This window comes from Odontesthes bonariensis, chromosome 11 (assembly GCF_027942865.1).
Source record: "Odontesthes bonariensis isolate fOdoBon6 chromosome 11, fOdoBon6.hap1, whole genome shotgun sequence".
Classification (NCBI taxonomy): Eukaryota; Metazoa; Chordata; class Actinopteri; order Atheriniformes; family Atherinopsidae; genus Odontesthes; species Odontesthes bonariensis.
This window is the reverse complement of record NC_134516.1, coordinates 31,892,455-31,915,291: the sequence shown is the minus strand read 5'-3', so window position 1 is coordinate 31,915,291 and position 22,837 is coordinate 31,892,455. Positions and strand designations below refer to the sequence as shown.

General features: G+C 47.2%; 1 protein-coding gene across 1 annotated transcript in view; it reads right to left on the bottom strand.

Moving 5' to 3' along the window:
- LOC142391248 (uncharacterized) overlaps positions 1–19,606 on the bottom strand; it is a 38,584-nt gene extending 18,978 nt beyond the window's left edge. Inside the window, exons 1-11 of the mRNA XM_075477017.1 lie at positions 19,531–19,606; positions 18,328–18,438; positions 17,995–18,243; positions 17,092–17,211; positions 16,053–16,131; positions 15,683–15,890; positions 13,750–15,535; positions 8,018–8,186; positions 1,290–1,611; positions 877–1,066; positions 46–245 (exon numbers count right to left, since the gene is read on the bottom strand). Coding sequence (XP_075333132.1) covers positions 46–245; positions 877–1,066; positions 1,290–1,611; positions 8,018–8,186; positions 13,750–15,535; positions 15,683–15,890; positions 16,053–16,131; positions 17,092–17,211; positions 17,995–18,243; positions 18,328–18,395 — 3,391 coding nt within the window. The 5' untranslated portion in view covers positions 18,396–18,438; positions 19,531–19,606. The remainder of the gene's footprint in view (positions 1–45; positions 246–876; positions 1,067–1,289; positions 1,612–8,017; positions 8,187–13,749; positions 15,536–15,682; positions 15,891–16,052; positions 16,132–17,091; positions 17,212–17,994; positions 18,244–18,327; positions 18,439–19,530) is intronic.
- Positions 19,607–22,837: the final 3,231 nt, after the last annotated feature.

Genomic DNA, 22,837 nt, shown 5'->3' with positions numbered 1-22,837 from the left:
GGCACCTGAGCGACTGCCCCCTGGGCGTCCTCAGGTCTCACGTACCGACCGTCGTGCCCCTGGAGCCTCTAGAGGTCGGGGGCCCGACGCTGAGGCCACGGGGCCGACCGTCGGCGTTTTTTCCCAGCAGCAGCTCAGCTACTGGGCTGCTTCCACCAGGGACCCGTGGGTTCTTTCCACCTTGACCCACGGGTACGAACTTCAGTTCCGACGTCGGCCCCCGATCCATGGCCGAGTCAGGATGACTGTCATCCGCGACCCGGTGAAAGCCCGAGCCCTAGCCCAGGGGCTGTACGCCCTCCTGGGCAAGGGTGCCATCGAACCGGTAGACCCCCAGGTGCACCCCGGGAGGTTCTACTCGACTTACTTTCTGGTAGCAAAGAAAGATGGCGGATTCCGACCTATCCTCGACCTCAGGAACCTCAACAGGTTCCTGAAGGTCTTGAGGTTCCATATGTTGACCACTGCAGAGGTTCTGCGTACGGTCTCCAGAGGGGAGTGGTTTACCTCCATAGACCTGGAGGATGCCTACTTTCACGTTCCTGTGGCGCCACACCATCGGCAGTTTCTGCGATTCGCCTTTAAGGGGCGTCATTTCCAGTTCAGGGTGCTCCCGTTTGGTCTCTCCCTCTCCCCACGGGTGTTCACCAGGTGTGTGACGGCAGCCCTCTCGCGCCTACAGTCGCGGGGCATGAAGATCTTGCCATATCTGGACGACTGGCTCGTCTGTGCGCCGTCCCAGTCTCAGGCGGCCCTCGACACGACGTGTCTTCCTTCCCATGTGGCCCGTTTGGGCCTCAGGGTGAATTTTACAAAGAGTGGCCTTGTCCCATCACAGAGTACAGTTTTTCTTGGGGTGACCCTCGATGCGGTCACCATGATGGCCTGCCCGTCGCCGCGGCGGGTGGACGACATCCTCCGCCACCTCCTCCCGTTTCGGGAAGGCAGGCGGTTCCACTACGTGGAGTTCCTACGTGTCCTGGTGAAACTGACAGCTGCGGCTGCAGTGGTCCCCTTAGGATTGCTGTCGCTGCGTCCCCTCCAGAGGTGGTTGCACAGCTTTCACCTGGACGCCAAGAGACACCGGCACAGGAGGCTCGCGGTGTCCCACCGTTGCCTTCTTGCCCTGGCCCCGTGGAAGAAGCGCTCGTTTCTCCTCCAGGGCATGCCCATGGGCTCCATTGCATCCCGTCGCGAGGCATTCATGACGGACGCCTCCCTCTCGGGGTGGGGCGCCGTGTGGCAGAACCGGACAGCTCAGGGGCTGTGGCCGGTGCGGGACCGCTCACAGCACATCAACGCACTGGAGCTGCGGGCTGTACACAGAGCGTTGCAGGCTTTCCTCCCTCTCTTGAGGGGCCGACATGTACTAGTGCGGTCGGACAATGTTTCGGCCGTCTCCCACATAAACCACCAAGGTGGCACCAGGTCTGCACTGCTACTGCAGGCATCCCGGGACCTCCTGCTGTGGGCAGCACCACGCTTAGCCAGTCTAAGGGCAATGTATTTGCCCGGGGAACGCAACCAGACGGCGGACTTGCTCTCCCGTGGTAAGCCTCCGCCGGGGGATTGGCAGCTCCATCCGGAGGTGATGCTCAATATCTGGGCCACCTTCGGCAGAGCAAACATGGACCTCTTTGCCTCAGAAGAGTCGACCCATTGCCCCCTCTGGTTCTCTCTGACAGAGGAGAGCAGTCCCCTGGGACAGGATGCTCTGGCCCACGACTGGCCAGAGGTTCTCCTCTATGCTTTCCCGCCGATCCCTCTGATAGTCCCTACGCTACAGAGGGTCCTCCAGCAGGGCCACAGGCTGCTGTTGGTAGCCCCCTTTTGGCCAGGGAGGACGTGGTTTCCACTGCTGCACAGGCTCTGCAGCGGTTCCCTGTGGCGCCTCCCCGACAGGAGGGATCTCCTGTCTCAGTGGCAGGGTCGGATCTGGCATCCCGACCCGTCCCGCCTGCAGCTGTGGGTCTGGCCACTGCAGGGCCCGACCCGATGCTGACTGAGTGCTCTGGCGAGGTCTGCCATACCATCCTAAACGCGAGGGCGCCTTCTACCCGGGCGCTTTATGAACAGAGGTGGCGGCTGTTCACTACATGGTGCTTGGACGGGGGTGAGGACCCTGTGCACTGTCCTGTCCCTAGAATTCTGGAGTTCCTCCAGTCACTCCTGGATGACGGCCGGTCCCCCGCTACCCTGAGGGTGTATGTGGCGGCCATTTCCTCTCGGCATGCTCGAGTGGATAACGGCACGGTGGGAAGCCACAGGTTGGTGTCCCTTTTCCTGAAAGGTGCGCGGCGGCTGCGCCCCCCACGAGTGCGGCGCACCCCACCATGGGATCTGCACCTGGTGCTCGGCGCCCTGTGCGCGCCTCCCTTTGAACCCTTTGCTCAGGCAGGGCTGAGGTGGGTCTCCGCTAAGACCGCCTTTCTACTCGCTATCGCGTCAGCGAAGCGCGTCGGGGAGCTACATGCTCTGTCGGTGAGCGACTCCTGCATGAGGTGGAACTCGGATGGCTCAGGGGTTTCCCTATGGCCGAACCCCGCTTTTCTCCCACAAGGTGCTGTCTTCATCTAACCTCAACAGACCTATCCACCTGGCACAGTTTGTTCCCCCGGAGGGGGAGGACAGGTTACGCCTACTGTGCCCTGTGCGGGCTCTGAGAGCCTACGTGGCCGCAACTGCCGGTATCAGGCAGTCGGACCAGCTCTTCCTCTGCTACGGTGGCCCTCGGAAAGGCTGTGCGCTCTCTAAACAGCGACTGTCTCACTGGGTGGTGGACGCCATCACCCAGGCATATAAGGGAAGTGGGCACCCCCAGCCAGCTGGGGTGAGCTGCCACTCCACCAGAGCTGTCTCGACCTCATGGGCAGCCCTACGGGGCGTTCCCCTGGAAGACATCTGTGAGGCAGCGTCATGGGCGTCACCGAGTACCTTCTCCAGGTTCTATCGGGTGAATGTTGCCACTCCCAACCCGTTGGCTGTGGTCCTGCTGCCCGACTCTGCTGCTTCCTCTCAATAAAGTGAGTAGGTGCTGGATTCCTCGTGACTTTTCTGGTATTAGTCATCCAGTGCTTGAAAGCACCGCCTCTGGCGGTCAGTAAGGATGAAATAGAACGAAAGTTACGTATGTAACTACGGTTCTATGAATCCTGGATGACCGCCAGAGCGTTCTGTCACTCAGAATCCTCGTATACTCGCGAGAAGATTCTGTAAGGACTGACCTGCTGATATTGCCGGAAGTATATAGGCTCTCCGGGGTCAGCAGGGGGTCACGAGTGACGTTGTTGGTATAAACACTCGACCTGCGCATGCGCAAGATGTATCATACAGTGCTTGAAAGCACCGCCTCTGGCGGTCATCCAGGATTCATAGAACCGTAGTTACATACGTAACTTTCGATCTGTCAGTTTGGGTTGCAGTTTAATCCTCATCCAGCTTTCTAAACTTTACTGATCAAAGATCTCTCAGATGAACCCAGAAAGGTGAGTCAAAGCTAGATTTCAGCTGCTCCATTTTTACCTGATCTAAAGTGTTTTCTCTCCTTTAATGACTTAAGAAAATAGTTTTTTACCAGGATGATTTTTCTAAGGAACAGCTCTGCTTCAGTCTATGAAAGTGAGAAAAGAATTGCTTTGGCTGGTGAAAGAGATGTAAGGGAAGATTAATTCAGACATGTGGAAACACTGAATATTTGGATATTTCCACATATCACTAAATCATTTCAACTAAAACACAAGAACTAAAAGAGAGATGATTTTAATTTGAAGCTAACTTTGATTTGATATCAAATCTTCTCTTTTCTGTTATTCTTCATATTTTAGTGGCTGGCCTTCTCTTCTATGCGGTGGTGTGCTGGGGGGCAACTTTAAGAGGAGAGATGTCAGCAGACTGGACAGGCTGCTGAGGAAAGCTGGCTCTGTGGCTGCTGCAGAGCTGGAGTCCTTAACATCAGATGCAGAGAAAAGGACTCTGAACAAGCTGCTGTCCATCATGGACGATGAGCAACTGTGATCTGTGCTGAGTGCTGACAGAAACAGCTGACATTAACAAAGTGTGTCAGTGCTGCAGGTTATTTTCACCAGCACTCATGGAAATATAAAGTGCAAGAGGTGTCTAAGAAAGGGTTGCAGTTCCCACAATCCCTGAAGGCAGCATGATGGGGGTCCCTTCAGCCTCCTCTGTTATTCTGGCAGTCAGGATTTAACCCCCCTGTCAGCTGACGTCCTGGCTCTCAAAGCAGGTCAGCAGCAAAAGTTTGAAAGTGAAAAAATGGATCAGAAGGTGGAAAAAAGTTCAGAATCTGACAATTCTGGCAACAAGTTAGCTCACAGCTTTTCTTCCATTCATCGTCCAATCATGTTATTCTTCTTCTGATAAACTCTTCTCTGTATTTTCCTCACAGTCACTAAATGTCAGCACCACTTTCAGTTGGCCTTGACATTGTGTAACAGAGGGAATTATTGATAGAATTCATGAAATAAAGCTCAACTGAAAGTCATTTCCTGTCAGTTATTAGTGGGAGAAGCTTTTTGGCTGGATTTTGTCATCATGAATGAATCTGACTGAAGATAACTGCTGCTGTGATGAAAGCTGTTTTCTAACCAAGTCAAAGATTGTTCATTTCCAACAGTGTTGGAGGGGAGTTTGATAGTATCAGCTGATTAACGGGCTTTTGGAGTTTTGCTGCTCCAAACTGTTGTTATTGTTTCAGCCAGAAATATTCACCAACTCTGGAGCTCTAGAAGCATCAGCCAGTGATTCTAGATTTGTTTCTGTCTGACAGATTCACTGTGTTTTCTCATTATTTAATGAATCATCATTTCATCAACTAAACCACTGAAGAAGAACACAGACTTTACCATGAAGACCAGCACAACTTTCACATCATATTAATCTGAACAAACAACTAAAACATGGTGTCTGACCTCAGAGTCTTCAGTCCACAGTGAGGACTCTGCAGAAAGCTGCACAGCTCCTTCACTGCAGAGTCACTGATGTTGTTCTCACTCAGGTCCAGTTCTGTCAGATGGGAGGGGTTGGACTTCAGAGCAGAGACCAGAGAAGCCCAGCTGATCTCTGACAAACCGCAGCCCCTCAATCTGAATAAAGAATAAAACATGTGAGCTGAAGCCAACAGGATGCAGGTTAAAACAGTCCAACAGAACAAGTGAAAAAGAGCTCTCATTAATATTAATGACAACATGCTGCTGCTTCAATAAAGACGGAGTGACTTCAGCTCTTAAACTCTGCCAGCTCCACCAGTGGCTCCATCCATACAAACTCATGTTGTGCTGCCAAATGATTCAAGTTTCAAAGAAAACAAACATGTCAGGAGGAACTTTGGAGCAGATGGGAACAAACTGATAGAAATGGAGATCAGGTTCACTGTTTTATTGAAGGTTAAAGGCACAAAAACATGCTGCAGTGATGTTTAATGGAATCATGGAATCAAACTTCTTTAAAGAGTCGACAGCAGCAGAACTTGTTACTGTGACTTGTTGTGTTTGAATATTTCAGTCAGTGCAAACATTACAGAGCCTTAGAAAAGTGTTGGAACCATCCAGAGGTGGACTGATTGATCAGTTTGGCTGATTAATGGATGCTGATGGACGCTTTAACTATCAGAATCAGTGGAGTTTGAGGCTGATGGTTGGGAGACCTCCACCATCTCCAGCAGGAAGCTACAAAGCTGAAGTCAAGGAGGAGTCAGAGTGGTAAGTTCAGTGTTTCCATTCAATCTTTAAACATAACAGCTTCCATCAGAGTCACATGATTTAGAAGCAGACAGAAACACAGCAGGCAGCAGCTCCACTGAGAGACTCATCTTCAGGAAATCCAAACACTGGACTAATGAGCAGATCAGTACAGATGCTCGCTACCAAAGCAGAAACTAAAAGATGTATCTTCTGCTGTTATCGGCTCATCCTGGTTTTTTTACTGATGATCTCAGCTCAGCAAAGAACACCATGTGAGCAAAGCATCTTCTCACACTGACAGTCAGCTGTTTTGCCGGAGTGAACAGGGCAGACAATACAGCCTCTAAATAAGGCATTATCTGTCTTTATTTCACCAACACTTTAAGACCAATGACTGAATGAACGCGTACTATTGCACTGTTAGCTCAGAGCTGCCATGTTGTTGTTATTTGGGGCTATCGGGGGCTTTCTATACACGCGTCTAGTGGCACAGCACACGTCGATGATGTCATCCCACTGTATTGTCTAAGCCCAGTTCTCTATGCGGATCTCGAGTGATATAAATAGCATCCGAAGGACGCCGACTTTCGCCAAACTGTTGTCGGTGAGTAGATGAACGTATTTTATGCCAGAAATAAAGTTCAGGTTTAAAAAGCAAACTTCCCCTTTAAGGCCCTCGGCCTCTGGAGAAGTCACTCAACCTCCCTCCTTCATGCAAAGTCGAGTGTGTCATCACCCAGCAAGGATTGGCCCTTTTAGCCCTTCTGCCCTAAATTCCTCAGGTTTATCTTGTCTTTTTAATCCCCTTGGTCACTCAATAAACCTTTAAACTCCAACTTAGCATGTGGGAATATTTCATGTTCCTCTCCTCTAACCCTAGCCGAGCAGGGCTCTGTAGCTGCTGCCTTTGTGTGTCACTCTGCAGACCGCCATGCTTTCTGTAGGACTGACAGACCTTTCTTCCAAGATATTAATACAGAAAGGACAACTTTTTTTCTCTTACTTTGACTCACTTTAAAAAGTTTCCACAGAGAAGTATATTTAAAAAGCTTAAACTGCACTTTGGTTATTTATTTATTTATTTATTTTTAGAGTTTCTCATGTTCAAAACAGACTTATTCAGGACTTATTGTGATGGAAAAATTCTGATCCTTTATGCTCACATTATCATTTCTACTTCTGTGTAACTGCTTATGTTGACGCATGCATGAGATTAATAGCTGCTCTCTGGAGATCACCACTGTCCGCTCTAAGAACTGAGTGTCCCACAGCCTGGGCGGTATCAGCACCACTATCTGCTGCCAGCAGGACAGAAGGAAATGTCTCATGCATAGACGCAAGCATCCGTCTTCTCTGCCCTATAAAGCTTCCTGAGAACTCTGCATCTCTGAACATTTGCATCACAGCTTCTGAATGTAAACGTTCCCTTGCTGCAGGATAATTAATGTCCTCTGCTTTTGAACTTCAGACAGTATTCCTGAGTATTCTTATTCATTTTCCTGACATACTGAAAACATGCAGACATCATGACTCTGAGGAGTCTGGAGAGGAAATATCTGATAAAAACAGCAACATTTCTGTGGACTGTGGGGAGCTGCTTTTGGAGAGCTTCTAGATTTAGTCTGATAAAAAGCTGTAAAATATCCTTTTTTGTTCCATTTTAATATTAGGAGTCAGACTTGGTGAGCAGTAGGACTTGCAGATCCTGATTGTAGTCATCTTCAGGCATCTGTTTATAAAAGTCACTTGGACATGATTTTTTCCCCAGTGTGTTCAAACATTTCTTATTCACTTCCAGTAACACTTAGAAGGATTCTGTGTGTTTGGGAAATACATTCAGCTTCTGATTCACTAAAGGATTATGTGGCTTTGTTGCCCGTTAAATGGCAGCAAACCAGAGGCTGCACATCTGTCTAATTCACAAAGGGTCAGGTTCACCTCAAACCAAATAACCATACAGATATCATCACTCTGTTCCAATGCAGTGTGTCCACATTTAAAGGAAGTTTGATGCTCACATTTAGAGGGAAAAACAGCTCATATTTCTGTAAAGTAGTTTACTTTGGGTATGTGATGGATCTGTGTTTTAGGACAAATCTACAGGAATGGAAAGGAGTTAAAGTAAAAGAGCACTTTGGTATGTCTTTAAAATGTGTGTGTTATATTTCATTATCAGAGTTATTTAAGCCAGATAATCAAAAGGCAGAACAGATCAACCTGTTTCATTGATCAAGGTACCTGGAAGCTGTTTTTAATCCATTTAAGCCAGAATTATATCAGCTCTCAGCTGAAAAGGTCATGAATCCTTACCTGAGTTTTTCCAGTCTGCAGTTTGGACTCTTCAGTCCAGCAGAAAGCTGCTTCACTCCTGAATCCTGCAGCTTGTTGTTGTTACTCAGGTCCAGTTCTGTCAGGCTGGAGGACTGGGAGCTGAGAACTGAGGACAGAGCTGCACATCCTTCATCTGAGAGGTTACAGTCACTCAGTCTGAGGAGGAAATGAGATGGAAGGAAATAACTTGATCCATTAATCAATCAAACTATATTTATATTAGTGGAAGAATTATCTTTTCCTGTTTGTTTCTGTTTATATGCAGAGGTGGGTAGAGTAGCCAAAAATTGTACTCAAGTAAAAGGGTTGTTACTTTAGAATAATATGACTCAAGTAAAAGTAGTTGTTATGGAAGTTACCAGTGTTGACACTGCCACCCTGTGGTTATGTTGTATTATACCAGGGTAGAAAAAGGCTGTACGGTTGCATTGAGGGCATTCAAATAAATCACGATCTGAAACATAAAAAAAAATAAATAAAAAAAAGGAGCTAATGCTACCAACGGCTATTGAAATATGCCGCCTGGCGGAGCTTACCGAAAGCCGGATGAGAGGGATGGAGAGCCCACACACACTGATAGACAGTGTGAACGCTGCAGACAAGCGCAATGATAGACGTTCATATCAAGACAGACGAGGGCGAGATATGCAGGCTTGCAGGTACTGTGGGAACAGCCACAAGAGGGGCAGAGAACAATGCCCAGCCTACGGTAAGACATGCCGTGTGTGCGGCTTCCCAAATCATTTCGCTAAAGTGTGCCAAGCTAGCAAAACAAAGAAAATCAATGTTATGGAAGAGTCTGAGCAAAACGACACAGATACAGACGACATGTTTTTAGCTTCAGAATGTGTCAGCAACATGAACTCAAAAGGGCTCAAGTGGTTCGTGCACTCACGTTTAAACAAGAAAAGACAAGCATGCCAGCTCGATACCGGTGCCACCTGTAATGTCATGGGTAACAACATTAAGGAGAAGCTGTCACCGGGCACAGCACTCCAACCAAGCACAACTAAATGACTGAAACTTTATTCAGGAGAAACAATGCGATCACAGGGGAGATTTCACACAGACTGTGTCATCAGAGTAGGACGGCACAGCCTGGTCTTCAAGATAGTGGAGACACAGCAGGAGCCTCTCCTTTCTGGGGCTACGTGCCAGCGCCTCGGCTTGATGACATTCACCATTCCGGACGAGCTACATAAAGTCGAGGCAGACCAGTGCACGCCACTCGCAAAAGAACAGCTACTTGCCACCTACGCCGACGTCTTCACTGACCCCATAGAGTCAGTCCCAGGTGAGATACACTTTGAGCTGGACCCGAACGTTACCCCCGTACAATGCGCACCTCGGAATGTTCCGGCGGCGTTGAGAGAGAGAGTCAAAGGTGAGCTGGACAGGTATATTAAAGCAGGTAACGTCACACCGGTGAGTGAGCCCACCTCATGGATAAGCAACATGGTGACAGTCGCTAAACCCGACAAAATAAGATTATGTATCGACCCTAAGCCACTCAACCGGGCATTACTGAGGTCTCATTACCAAATGCCAACCTTGGAGGTTGTACTGTACAAACTGCCCAAAGCCCGCCTCTTTACGCTGGTGGATGCCCGCAACACCTTCCTGCAGTGTAGGCTCGATGAGGAAAGCAGCCGACTGACGACCTTCTGGACGCCGTGGGGCCGCATGAGGTGGCTCAAGCTTCCTTTTGGTGTGTCGGTGGCACCGGAGATTTACCAACGCAAACAGCATGAGTTACTGGCAGGTCTGGCTGGCATCGAACCAATAGCCGATGACATCCTGGTGGTTGGGTGTGGCGACACAGAGGCGGAGGCAGAACGCGACCACAATAACAACCTACAGGCGCTCATGGAGCGATGCAGAGCCGTGAAGCTGAGATTGAGCGAACGCAAGCTGCAGTTCAAACGGCGAGAGGTCAATTTCCACGGACACATCCTATCCTCCGAAGGGCTTAAGATCGATCTGGAGAAGACACAGGCGGTGGTGGAGATGCCACCCCCCCACTGACGCTAAAGCCGTGCAGCGCTTCATCGGGTTTGTGACCTACCTGGCAAAATTCCTGCCAAAGCTTTCTGAGGTATGTGAGCCACTCCGGAGACTCCTCGACAAAGACACCGAATGGCACTGGCTAGCCAAACATGAAGATGCAGTGAGTGAAATAAAGCGGCTGGTCTCAAACACACCTGTTCTGCGATACTATGACGTGACGAAGCCAGTCACTATCCAGAGTGACGCCAGCATGAATGGGTTGGGATGCTGCCTGATGCAGGGAGGGCAGCCCGTGGCGTTTGCATCGAGAGCCTTGAGCCAAACAGAGCAAAATTACGCGCAAATTAAGAAAGAGTGCCTGAGCATAGTCTTTGCATGACACAGATTCCATCAATACCTGTACGGCAGAGACACGGTCACCGCAGAGACAGACCACAAGCCACTAATCACGATCTTCAAGAAGCCTCTCTTGAGCGCACCGAAACGTCTACAGGGGATGTTGATGCAGCTCCAGTGTTACAACCTCGACGTGGTGTACAAGCCCGGGCCAGAAATGTACGTCTCCGACACCTTAAGCCGTGCTACTCTACCGCACCGAGGGCCCGACACAACCCCTGTGAGTCATGCAGTGTTCGCCGCTCAAGCCGAGTATGCACAGCTCGACCAAGCCCAGCATCTAAATGTTACCAATTTCAGACTCCGGCAAATAGTTCAACACACAGATACGGATGACGCACTCCAAGAGCTGAAGACTGTGGTCATGACCGGCTGGCCCGACTTCAAGGAGGACACCCCGTTGGCAGTGCGGGAATACTGGGCTTTCCGGGACGAGTTAAATGTGCAACATGGCGTGCTATACAGAGGGCAGTGCGTCGTCATCCCAAAGGCACTGAGAGCAGAACTCCTCAAGCACATACACACAAGCCACATAGGTGGTGAAGCATGTTATAGGCGAGCCAGGGACACGCTCTTCTGGCCAAACATGAGGGCCGAAATTAAAGACTTCGTAGCCCGCTGTTCTTCATGCAATGAGGACACGAAGAATCAGCAGAGAGAACCCATGCTGTCACATGAGATACCCACGCGCCCCTGGGAAACCGTGAGTATGGACATCTACTCCTACGCGGGCAAGGAATTCCTCATCATAGTGGACCACTATTCGGATTATTGGGAAATTGATATGCTTCCTAACCTATCCGCCAACACCCTCATCGCGCGCTGCAGGGCACAATTCGCACGCTATGGGCAGCCTGACAAGGTGATCACTGACAACGGACCCCAGTTCACCGGTGAGCAATTCAAGACGTTTGCGTCAAGTTGGGGGTTCACTCACGTCACATCCTCCCCTTACCATCCAAAGTCAAACGGCAAGGCCGAGTCAGCTGTGAAGATAGTGAAATCACTCGGCAAGCGGGCAAAAGCAGACGGGACATTCTCCACTGGTGCAACACGCCCACGGAAGGCATGGATAGTAACCCTGCTCAGCGCTTAATGTCACGCAGACTCAAGACCTCGCTGCCAGTGGCAGACAGCCTGCTGCAACCACAAGTAGTGGCCGGAGTGGCCGAGAAACTGCAGTGGAAACGGCGGATGGCGAAATCGACCTACGACAAATCCGCCAGAGATCTCCCAGAGCTAACCACTGGAGACCGGATCAGGATGAAACCACTGCCAGGTGACCGCACCGGAAGGTGGCAGTTAGGACAATGCGTTCAGAAAGTGGCCCCCCGGTCATTCGTCGTGGAGGTCAAAGGCACGCTCTACAGGCGCAATCGGGTGGATCTTCGGATGGCAGAGCGCTCGGCGGAGGCGCAGCCAGCCAACAGACTGGAGCTGACGCGGCTAGAACAGGGACGCGTTGCTGAGAGCCCAACCCCAGCTGAGACCGGCCATGGCTCGTAACAGGACGAACCAGAGGGTACCAACGTGACACACACCCCAAGCAATCCAACTCCAAGCACACCTCGGCCCTGTGCTGTGCCCGACGCCAAAGAGGCATAATGGCACACCGAGTCGCACAGTCTCCACGCGTAGTGGGCGCATCTCGCGACCACCACAAAGACTGAACTGGTGACTTGTGTTGCATAACACTACACTCACACATGACATGAAAACACGGGCTCTACTAGGGTGTAGGCGGATCGCTGCCCTTACCACTGCCCTACGCGCACACACTCACGGATGCACGCACCACCACGGCACGCACCACAAAAAAAAAAAAAAAAAAAAAAAAGTTGGAAGATGAGTGATTACTGCAATTAGTTTTGACTGATGTTAAAGATGTTTTTCCAGTAATTAATTGCTATATTTGAAGATGGTGTAATTTGGAAAAAAAAAACAAAAAAAACAAAAAAAAACAGAGATGAGATTTGGAAGATGAGTTAATGTTAATGGTGAAGTGTAGTGATTACTGCAATTAGTTTTGACTGATGTTAAAGATGTTTTGCCATTAATTAATTGCCATATTTTATATTAGATTATATTGTTATATAAGTTATATTGTTATTGCGAGGACTCAGGAACTTCCCTTTATTAACAGAACCGTAATCTAAAGAAAGGGAGATGTTATGGAAGTTACCAGTGTTGACACTGCCACCCTGTGGTTATGTTGTATTATACCAGGGTACAAAAAGGCTGTACGGTTGCATTGTGGGCATTCAAATAAATCACGATCTGAAAAAGTTGTCATCCAAATAATTACTTGAGTAAGAGTAAAAAAGTGCTTGGTGAAAAAACTACTCAAGTACTGAGTAACTGTTGAGTAACGTCTGATTTATTTGTTAACCCAAGCATTCAATCAGACAGACAAAAATACTAAATAATCATCTTTAGGCAAATTAGAGTTCATCCAATTGATGAAATAAATTAAAATGAATTAATTAATTACAAATAGCTTAAATTAAAATAATCCAGGTAAATTCAAGTACTTCAATAAAAAATAAAAGACACATAGGAAATGTTTAAAACATGTAACTCATATGTAACCTAAAAAACAAACATTCACCTATCTCCATGGGGGAAACAAATTTAGGAAACTTACCGCTACATGTTTCCTCAAGTTAGATGTTGAGTTTCTGCTGAAATGTGCGTTTGTTTTGGTTGACACAGAAGACACATAATGTAGCTGCTGTTTCTCACTCTTTGTAAGGTAAACATGCTTTCAGTATGAGGCCTCGTCTGCGTCTTCATTTCCCACCGTTGATTCTGACATTTTTCATCTGTTTCTTTGTTTGTTTGCTACGACTGTAAATTGAAAGCTAACCCGTCCCGCCGCTGATATCGAGTATGGTCATGTGACCAGACTGCACGGCTACGTTTGATTGGTGAAACACAGTCACCTGATAGAGCTTTTGGCGGAAGTCTCTCTCTCTGTCAAAATAAAACATTAAAATGAGGCGTACGCGGGGGGAAAAAAATAATGACAGAAAAGTAACGAGCTCATTGTAGCCTAATGTAGCGGAGTAAGAGTACAGTTTCTTCTTCACAAATCTAATCAAGTAAAAGTAAAAAGTATAGAGATTTAAAACTACTCCTAGAAGTATAATTTTTTACTTACTTACTCAAGTAAATGTAACTCGTTACTACCCACCTCTGTTTATATGTCAATGGAAATAAAGTAAAAACATCAAATAAAAGAAGCTAAATAGAGTTTTTTTATCTGTTAATAAGTAATGAATGTATTTCAAAAGAAATATATCTATGTTGTACGTACAGAGCTTTGTTGGAGGCTTTGACCACTGGCAGCAGCCTCAGAAGAGCCTCCTCTGAAGCAGAGTATTTCTTCAGGTCAAACACATCCAGATCTTTTCCTGATGACAGTAAGATGAAGACCAGAGCTGACCACTGAGCAGGAGACAGTTTATCTGTGGAGAGACTTCCTGAACTCAGGTGACGTTGGATCTCCTCCACCAGAGAACGATCATTCAGTTCATTCAGACAGTGGAACAGATTGATGCTTCTCTCTGCAGACAGATTCTCACTGATCTTCTTCTTGATGTAATCGACTGTTTCCTGATTGGTCTGTGAGCTACTTCCTGTCTGTGTCAGCAGGCCTCGTAGGAGTCTCTGATTGGTCTGCAGGGAAAGACCCAGGAGGAAGCGGAGGAACAGGTCCAGGTGTCCATTTGGACTCTCTAAGGCCTTGTTCACAGCACTCTGATGGAGATGTTTTAGACCTTGTTTATTGAACCATTTAGGCCTCCAGGAGGTTGTTTGCTGCTCCATCAGGTTGACTCCAGAGTTGATGAAGGTCAGATGGACATGAAGAGCAGCCAGAAACTCCTGAACACTCAGATGGATGAAGCAGAACACCTTCTCCTGGTACAGCCCTCTCTCCTCTCTAAAGATCTGTGTGAACACTCCTGAGTACATTGAGGCTGCTGAGATATCGATGCCACACTCTGTCAGGTCTGATTCATAGAAGATCAGGTTTCCTTTCTGCAGCTGCTCAAAAGCCAGTTTTCCCAGAGACTCAATCATCTTCCTGCTCTCTGGACTCCAGGGTGGATCTCTCTCAGCTCCTCCATCATACTTGAGCTTCTTCACTTTGGCCTGAACCACCAGGAAGTGGATGTACATCTCAGTCAGGGTGTTGGGCAGCTCTGCTCCCTCTCTGGTTTCAAACACATCCTCCAGAACTGTAGCAGTGATCCAGCAGAAGACTGGGATGTGGCACATGATGTGGAGGCTTCGGGATGTCTTCATGTGGGAGATGATCCTGCTGGCCTGCTCCTCATCTCTGAATCTCTTCCTGAAGTACTCCTCCTTCTGTGGGTCAGTGAACCCTCTGACCTCTGTCACCATGCCAACACAGCTAGAAGGGATCTGATTGGCTGCTGCAGGTCGTGTGGTTATCCAGAGGCGAGCAGAGGGAAGCAGCTTCCCCCTGATGAGGTTTGTCAGCAGCACATCCACTGAGGTGGGCTCTGTAGCATCAGTCAGGGGCTCCTTGCTGTGGAAGTCCAGAGGAAGTCGACACTCATCCAGACCGTCAAAGATGAACACAACCTGGAACTGTTCAAAGCTGCAGATTCCTGCTTCTTTGGTTTCAGTAAAGAAGTGATGAACAAGTTCCACCAAGCTGAACTTTCTCTCTCTCAGCACATTCAGCTCTCTGAAAGTGAATGGAAACATGAAGTGGATGTCCTGGTTGGCTTTGCCTTCAGCCCAGTCCAGAGTGAACTTCTGTGTTAAGACTGTTTTCCCAATGCCAGCCACTCCCTTTGTCATCACTGTTCTGATTGGTTCATCTCTTCCAGGTGGGCCTTTAAAGATGTCTTCTTGTCTGATGGATGTTTCTGCTCTGCCTGCTTTCCTGGATGCTGCTTCAATCTGTCTGACCTCATGTTCATCATTGACCTCTCCGGTCCCTCCCTCTGTGATGTAGAGCTCTGTGTAGATCTGATTCAGAAGGGTTGGCTTTCCTGCCTTAGGAATCCCCTCAAACACACACTGGAACTTCTTCTTCAGAGCACATTTAACTTTACGCCCACAAAGTTCTGAATGAAGACAAGAAATAATATAAGTGAATAAACATGTAAACCCTGTAAAGAATGAGTATCTGAACATCTGCTGTTCTGTGTGCTGAGACATCAGTAAATGTGTCATTTATCCAGCAGGTTAAATCTTTAGAGGAATCCTCTCACTGCTCTGCAGACGGTCAGCCAGCTCCTCCTGCTTCATTCTCCTCAGGAACTGAACTGTGATCTTCACTAACGCCTCTCTGCTGCTCCTCTGCTCTTCATCCTCACCCTCCCTCTGACTCTCTAAGCATTCTGGGTAATCTGGACTCAGAACCTTCTGCATCTTCTTCAGCTCCTCCTTCACAAAAGTGAGCATGTTGTCCTCCAGCAGCTGGAACAGAAAACTATATGAATGAGCCAATCAGACTGAAACCATGGAGCCAAACATCAGATCCATGTTGGACACACTGACAACCCACTGGTCTACAAAGTGCAGCATGGAGAGGACTGTAAACAGAACAGATGGGAAAGTAGTTGTTGTACATGTACAGACCATAAATATGGAGTCCAGCTGTGTTTGATGTTGCTGGGCAGACGGACCACTGGGACCCTCTGAGCTCTGCTGGTCCACTCTGTGGAGGAATCATGAAGAATGAGCTCACATTCTGTCTGTCCACACAGAGACAAACACAAGGTGAAGCTCCATGAAGGGATGTGTGGATGTGAACAGTGGATCAGAGGACTCCCTGTAGTGGGAAAGCTTTACTGGTCCTGCTGATCCCACTGAGAACCAACAGCTCAGTCTGCAGCTGCTTGGAGCTTTCAGCTCACTTTGGTTGGGCCCCAGCAGCTCTCACCAACCCCTTCAGAAAGCTTTCCCTCCCTGCTGAAGTGCCCTGGAGCAAGGCAGCCAGAGCCAGTGTGTGCTAGGATCAGACTGGTTGTACTGGGCAGCTCCCAGTGTGAAGGCCTCAGACGATGACTGTACAACATCATCTGATGATTATTCCCAAAGACAGGAGACGAACTTTCATTGTAGCATCAAAGCTGTGTTTAGTTAACTGGAAGAAGCAGAGTTCCTGTCTGTTTACCAAGTTTCTTTCAGTCTTTCAGGACAAGCTTTTGTTCTGTTGCTCACTAATTTGAACTTCTCAAAGCTTGAAGCATCTAACCAGCACCCTGCTGACTGTTCCTCTGCTGAACCTGGAACACACCACACCTCCATCAGCTCCATGTGGTTCAGACGTTCAGCTTTTTAATTCTAAATAAATCTGTCTGTCCTCCTCCATCCAGCAGCACCTGCCACCTGAGTGGAAGTTCCTACCTACACTGTGTTAGAGCCAAAGCACAAAGGCGTCCCCTGCTGGACCAGCTGCTGTCCTACAGACACTCAGAAACACCTCCTCCAACATCATTCTTTCCTCTCTGACTGCTGTGTTTGTGGGAAACGTCCAACACACTCCGCTTCACATATGAACAGAGAAATGGATGTGAAGCAGAGCTGAGCTCACATTAAACACATGTTGGAGGAAAAACTGTTCAAACTGACTCTGTTACATTTTACTCTGTTACAACATTTACACTCAGCTCACCTCTGAAAGGATGGATGTTGGTCTGATTTAAATGCAAGAGGCGGCGCCATTGACCGGTCGCTCTTCATGGACACACAGCTGGGTTCAGGTTCAGGTCCAGGTTCAGGTCTCTGATGGATCCTGAGAGAAAAACACATGTTTTCTTCAAACTAAAGTATTCAGTGATAGTGTTTGAGTCTGCAGTGAGACGGCCTGTCAGAGAGTCAGTGTGGCTGCTGTGGAACAGTGTCAGAGCTCTCCCTTGTGGCAGCTCTGCCACTCTGCAGGCAGACTTCAGCAGGTGTGTGAAACTGGAAGCTGGATGTAATTTTACCAGAGAAAACAGGAAGACTTCAGCTCTGAGCTTACAGTGTGGTTCTCTGACTCAGTCTGTACTGTTTGTGTGATCAGATTCATTCTGCTCTTTCAGAAACAAACTACAGCTGCACCACTCTGGAAAACACTGACTTTGGAAGATTTGATTTTTCTGGAATATACAGTGTCAGATTAAAAAATGAGATCTTTTCACCAGATAACATGAGCAAGTTTATTAGGAGAGAATTAATAACAGATCAGTTACTAACATTACTGGCTTGATTTGTTTTTTTCAGAAGTTTGTTTTAAACTGACGTCATTAAACACAACGTGTGAGAACGTAATATTTCTACATCAGCCACCCTGTTCACTACATAATCAGCATCCTGTGAAAAAGCCACATCAGTGGACAGATATTCAGCAATATTCTCCCTTTGTTTTAATAAAGAGCTGCAGGACTGAGCTAAAACATCACATTACACACATGATGCAGCTAATTAGTCTCATCAGAGACATCAAGAACTGATCCAAGTCTCAGGTAATTCAGCTGGAAACTGCTTATCATCTGAAACATGATGCAGCCTCCACTGAATACTGACAGCTACTCACTGCTGGGCTGATGGAACATCATGCTGGAAATTAATAATCTGATCCTTTGACAGGTCGCTCTTAAAGGACACACAGCTGGGTTCAGGTTCAGGTTCAGGTTCAGGTTCAGGTTCAGGTTCAGGTTCAGGTTCAGGTTCAGGTTCAGGTTCAGGTTCTGGTTCAGGTTCAGGTTCAGGTTCAGGTTCTGGTTCAGGTTCAGGTTCTGGTTCAGGTTCAGGTTCAGGTTCAGGTTCAGGTTCAGGTTGGTTCCTGTGAATAAAGGTGGTTTGGTGATGTGAGTGCTGAGCTCTGACATGGAGAAGAGTCATGGACAGTTAGAGATGGTCCTCTCACCTCTGAGCTTTGCTCTGGCTCTCATGTTCCCCACACAGAGAGGTTTTAGTGTCCTCACACTGATCCATGCTGCTGAATTCACATCAGCTCACACACACTTTCTACCTTCATCTGCAGAGGAAACACAAATCATTCATCTGCACATCAACTCACATCCTCCTTTCCATCATTTGGGCTGTAAAAAGATCAGCTGCTCCTTTGATTGGCTGATTCTCTGTTTCATATCTGTCTCGGTTGAATCCTTAATGTCATTAATTGTGTTTCAGGAGTCTCAGAAAAATGATGCTATAAAATAAAACAGATATTTTAAATGAATACATGCAAGAAAAGGTCAAAATTAAACAAGAAGAAGACTTTAAAAAAGACTGTAAAACTCCAGTAACAGCCACTTGTCTATTCACACTCAGCTGATTAAACAGGAATTTCGATGACAGACGCCACCAACAACTGTTTTGTTATTTACGGGTATGTTTTTCATTTTTAAGGTGACGATTTCAGCAGTTTTTTGTTGACATATGGTTTGAAATGTTTAATTTTCTGCCATATGTGAAAAAGAGAAGTTTCATTAAAACTCCATGAGATGGAAAACCTTTTTTTCCTTTGAAAAATAATCTATTAATTTTCAGATAATCTACAGATAAATGATGTGTTTTTGCAGCTCTAATTCAGCGGTACAATTGCGCAGATTTAAAACTTTAAGAGTTTAAGTTTGTTTGTGGGATGAAGAGACATTTTTATTCAGTGAAGACAAGACACGTAACACTGAGAAGGGAAAAACTGATCTGACGTGTACTGACTGTACTCTAACATTATGATCAAGGTGATGGAATTTAAAAACCTTGAAAACCTTTGAAAAACCTGTCTGACTCCTGTTACACAACAACAAAACCACACCTTCATCAGGTTGTTACTTTCTGTCTTTAAGGGCATTAAAGATAAACAGCAGTGAGTTTCTGTGTCTGACTTTAATGGAAGAAACCACAGTTATTCCCACAAATTAAAACACAAAGTTATTTATTTTGTGAATAAAACAAATAGATAATGTGTTTCTAATCAATAACAATGTAAATGATAATCATGCAGATTTTCCTTCAAACACAAGAGTGATCAAAGTTTGTTCTGAAATAAGAAGTGAACATTATACCCAGACATTACAGAGCAGAAACAAACAGGAAAGTTACTGAAGGCAAAGTTCAAACTCACAGTTTGTTCAAACCAAGTGTTGAAGAAGACGCTCCGCTCCTCAGACTGAGACAGAGGTGAGCTGCTGCCTGGAATCAGTCAGAGCTCCACCCCTGATGGGGGCGGGGCAGGTGGGAGGGAGGGGCAGCAACAGGATCTGATTTCATCTTCACCTCTGAGTTTAACAGCTGCTTGTAACCTTGTTGGGATTTGTTTTAAAATGAATAAACTTCATCAGTCTTACTCTCAGTCCTGACTCCTATCAGCCATCATCAGCTCATTTCCTCCATCATGTCCTCACTGAGGAGTTATCTCATATTAGGTAGGGATCATGATGGAGGTCAAAATGGTAACTGACCAACTAACAGCCAGTGTGGGACTGGGAGGCATCCTGCTTTGGTATCAGGCAGACTGGTCATGTTGGCTCTGAAGCAACAATCAGGTGGAGGAGGGAAGATGCTCATTAATAACACTGATGTTGGGCAGAAAGAGAGCATTTTGTTTCCATCTGAACATGAATAGGACTGAAACAGGTGACCTGGCTGAACACTGAGGACAACATTTTGTCCAGCAATTATTTGCTAGTTCTGCAAATTACTCCCAGATGCAGCACAGCATTTATTTAATCATGTATCATATTGCAGGAAGACTGTTCCTGCCTTTTTAGTTTGAAACAAAAATACATGTTGTTTAGAGTAAAGAATTATTGTTAGGGGTTGGATGGGATTTCTGACCCACAAGGCAGAACAGAGGACCAGAAGAGGGAGAATGCCAGTGAATAATTGTCTTTATTGTAGATGGGTAGAGTGGTGTTCTGGAGCAGGCGAGTGAGCAGGCAGTTTCCAGAGCTGGGCCGGACGGGGAGGCTGAGCCGAGCGATGGGATTCCTTGACCGGTGGGAGTCTAATGTAGACGGAGAGAGAATTAAAGGCCTACAGAAAGGTGATTTTTTTGCACAAAACTGAAATAGCAGATCGATTCCTTATATACCATGGAATTTTTTTATGATTTTAAAATAATTTTAGGCCCCTGGATAGTCCTGATTAGGCCCAATAAACTATCACCACATTTGACTCGAATTTGGCAAACTGGAACAACAGGTGTGTGACGTCGCGAGTGCCAGCTGCTGGAACAACCCCCAGTAGTTCTAGTAGCGAAGCAGCAGTTTGCCAGACCTGGACAGCTTCTTCACGGCAAATTTTGAGCGTGTGTTACCCTCAGCAGCTCACACCACCGGGGACAGAGGAAGCAGAGAGACCCGCGGTCTTGTGTCTGTGTCTCCCTGTCCGCCTGCCTCCTCTCTGGTGAAATCAGCCGGAGCGCATCCCGCCGTGTTCAGCTCCCTGCGGTGCGGACAGGAATCCACCTGGCGGAGAGTGTGTGGAAATCTCGGCAGAGCGATCATCAAGAGCCCCAACGTGATGATCGCTCTGCCGGCTGATTTCAGGGCAACCATCCCGCGGTGTGTTCGCTCTCCGCCAGGTGGATTCCCCCTGAGTGTCCGCACCGCAGGGAGCTGAACACGGCGGGATGGCTCCGGCTGATTTCACCAGAGAGGAGGCAGGCGGACAGGGAGACACAGACACAAGTTCCGACCGCAGGTCTCTCTGCTTCCTCTGTCCCCGGTGGTGTGAGCTGCTGCTGCTGAGGGCAACACACGCACCCACAGCACTTCGTACTTCTAATCGCAATAAAAACTGCACTGAACCCAACGTTTTATTGCCTTCACCACTCAACAAGCATACTAATAGCGGCAGCCAGGAAAAATCATGGCACAAGTGACGTTGCATGGAAGCCCCGCCCCCAGTCTGTAAATCCAGGAAGGATTTCCAAGCGGCAAATTCAAAATCGCAAATTTCATGCGTTTATGAAATGTTTTGGTGTAAAGTCCAATGATCATTATTGTTCCTCTGTGTATGTATTATCATTACGTATTGGGTGTAGTGTCAGCTTTCTGTAGGCCTTTAAGGAAACAACACAAAACATACGTATGCCGGATGTAGCAGCCAACTGGTGTTACCACGGTGGGTGAACAGATGAACTGGCGAGGAGTGGAGATCTGAACCAGGCTTTACTGCAGCTGGAGAGGTGGCTTGATTGGAAATGAGAACCAGGTGAGGTGTGGAGATTGCAGGCCCAGCCCAGCTCCAGACTCCCAGGCAGGCAGGCAGACACACACACACACACACACACACACACACACGCACACACAGACACACACACACACACACACACACACACACACACACACACACACGCACACACAGACACAGACACACACACACACACACACAGACACACACACACACACACACACACACACACACACACACACAGACACAAGAGGGCGGGGACACACCAGACAATAAGGAAGTGGGAAGACGGCCTAGCACCCAACAATGGGAATAAAGCAGAGGCTGGAAGCAGGAACTGGAATCTGACTGATAATTGATTGTTTACAAGTCGAAGTCCAGAGAACCAGAATATTTATGAGACAAGAGAAGAACAGAGTTTATTCAGACCTTTTCCTTGGCCAAGACTACAGGAGTGGATGGCAGCAGCAGTTGGGTCTAGAGTTTCATCACAAAGACAGATAATTAGTGTTATGGCTCGACCACGAGTAGTGTTGGTCATCTTACTTTAACAAAGTAATTAGTTACAAATTACTTCTCCCAAAACGTAATTGAGTTAGTAACTCAGTTACCTCATTGTAAAAGTAATTATGACGTTATTTTACATGTTCTATCCGCTATTATGTTCTATAACATCTTTAACGTAAAATATGTTCACATTAACTGATTAAAAAATAAAAACACTACATACAGTATTTTAGAACATTTGGTATTTATTTTAACTCAATAGATTGCAGCCTGCCACTTAGCAGCAGCAACAAATGTGAGTTACTTGAGGCAGACGTGGATAAAGCTTTTTTTTCCTGGGCATAGCTTGCATGTTACATAAACATTCTTGCTTTTAATTAAAATGAGTGAGAAGTAGTGCCGGTACTTCCAGTTAGAGAATGCTACCTTTGAACTTCCCTGGCTCGTCGCCATTGTCGCTGTCTTGTTGTGTTTGGCAGTCAGAGCGTGCAGTGAGACAGCGTGAGCAGGGCATCCGCCCACCCAGCCAATCATTATCACATTTGAAACGGTGACATCATCCCCACCCCTGCTCTCTCCAGGCAGCTGATGTGTGGCCAAACCCTGACAGCTTGGGCTTCATTCAACCAAATTGTAGTAACGCAGCACTTCACATTCTCAGTAAAGGCAATGACGTTGCAATGATGGGAAAAGTAATTAATTAGATCACTTGTTACTGAAAAAAATAA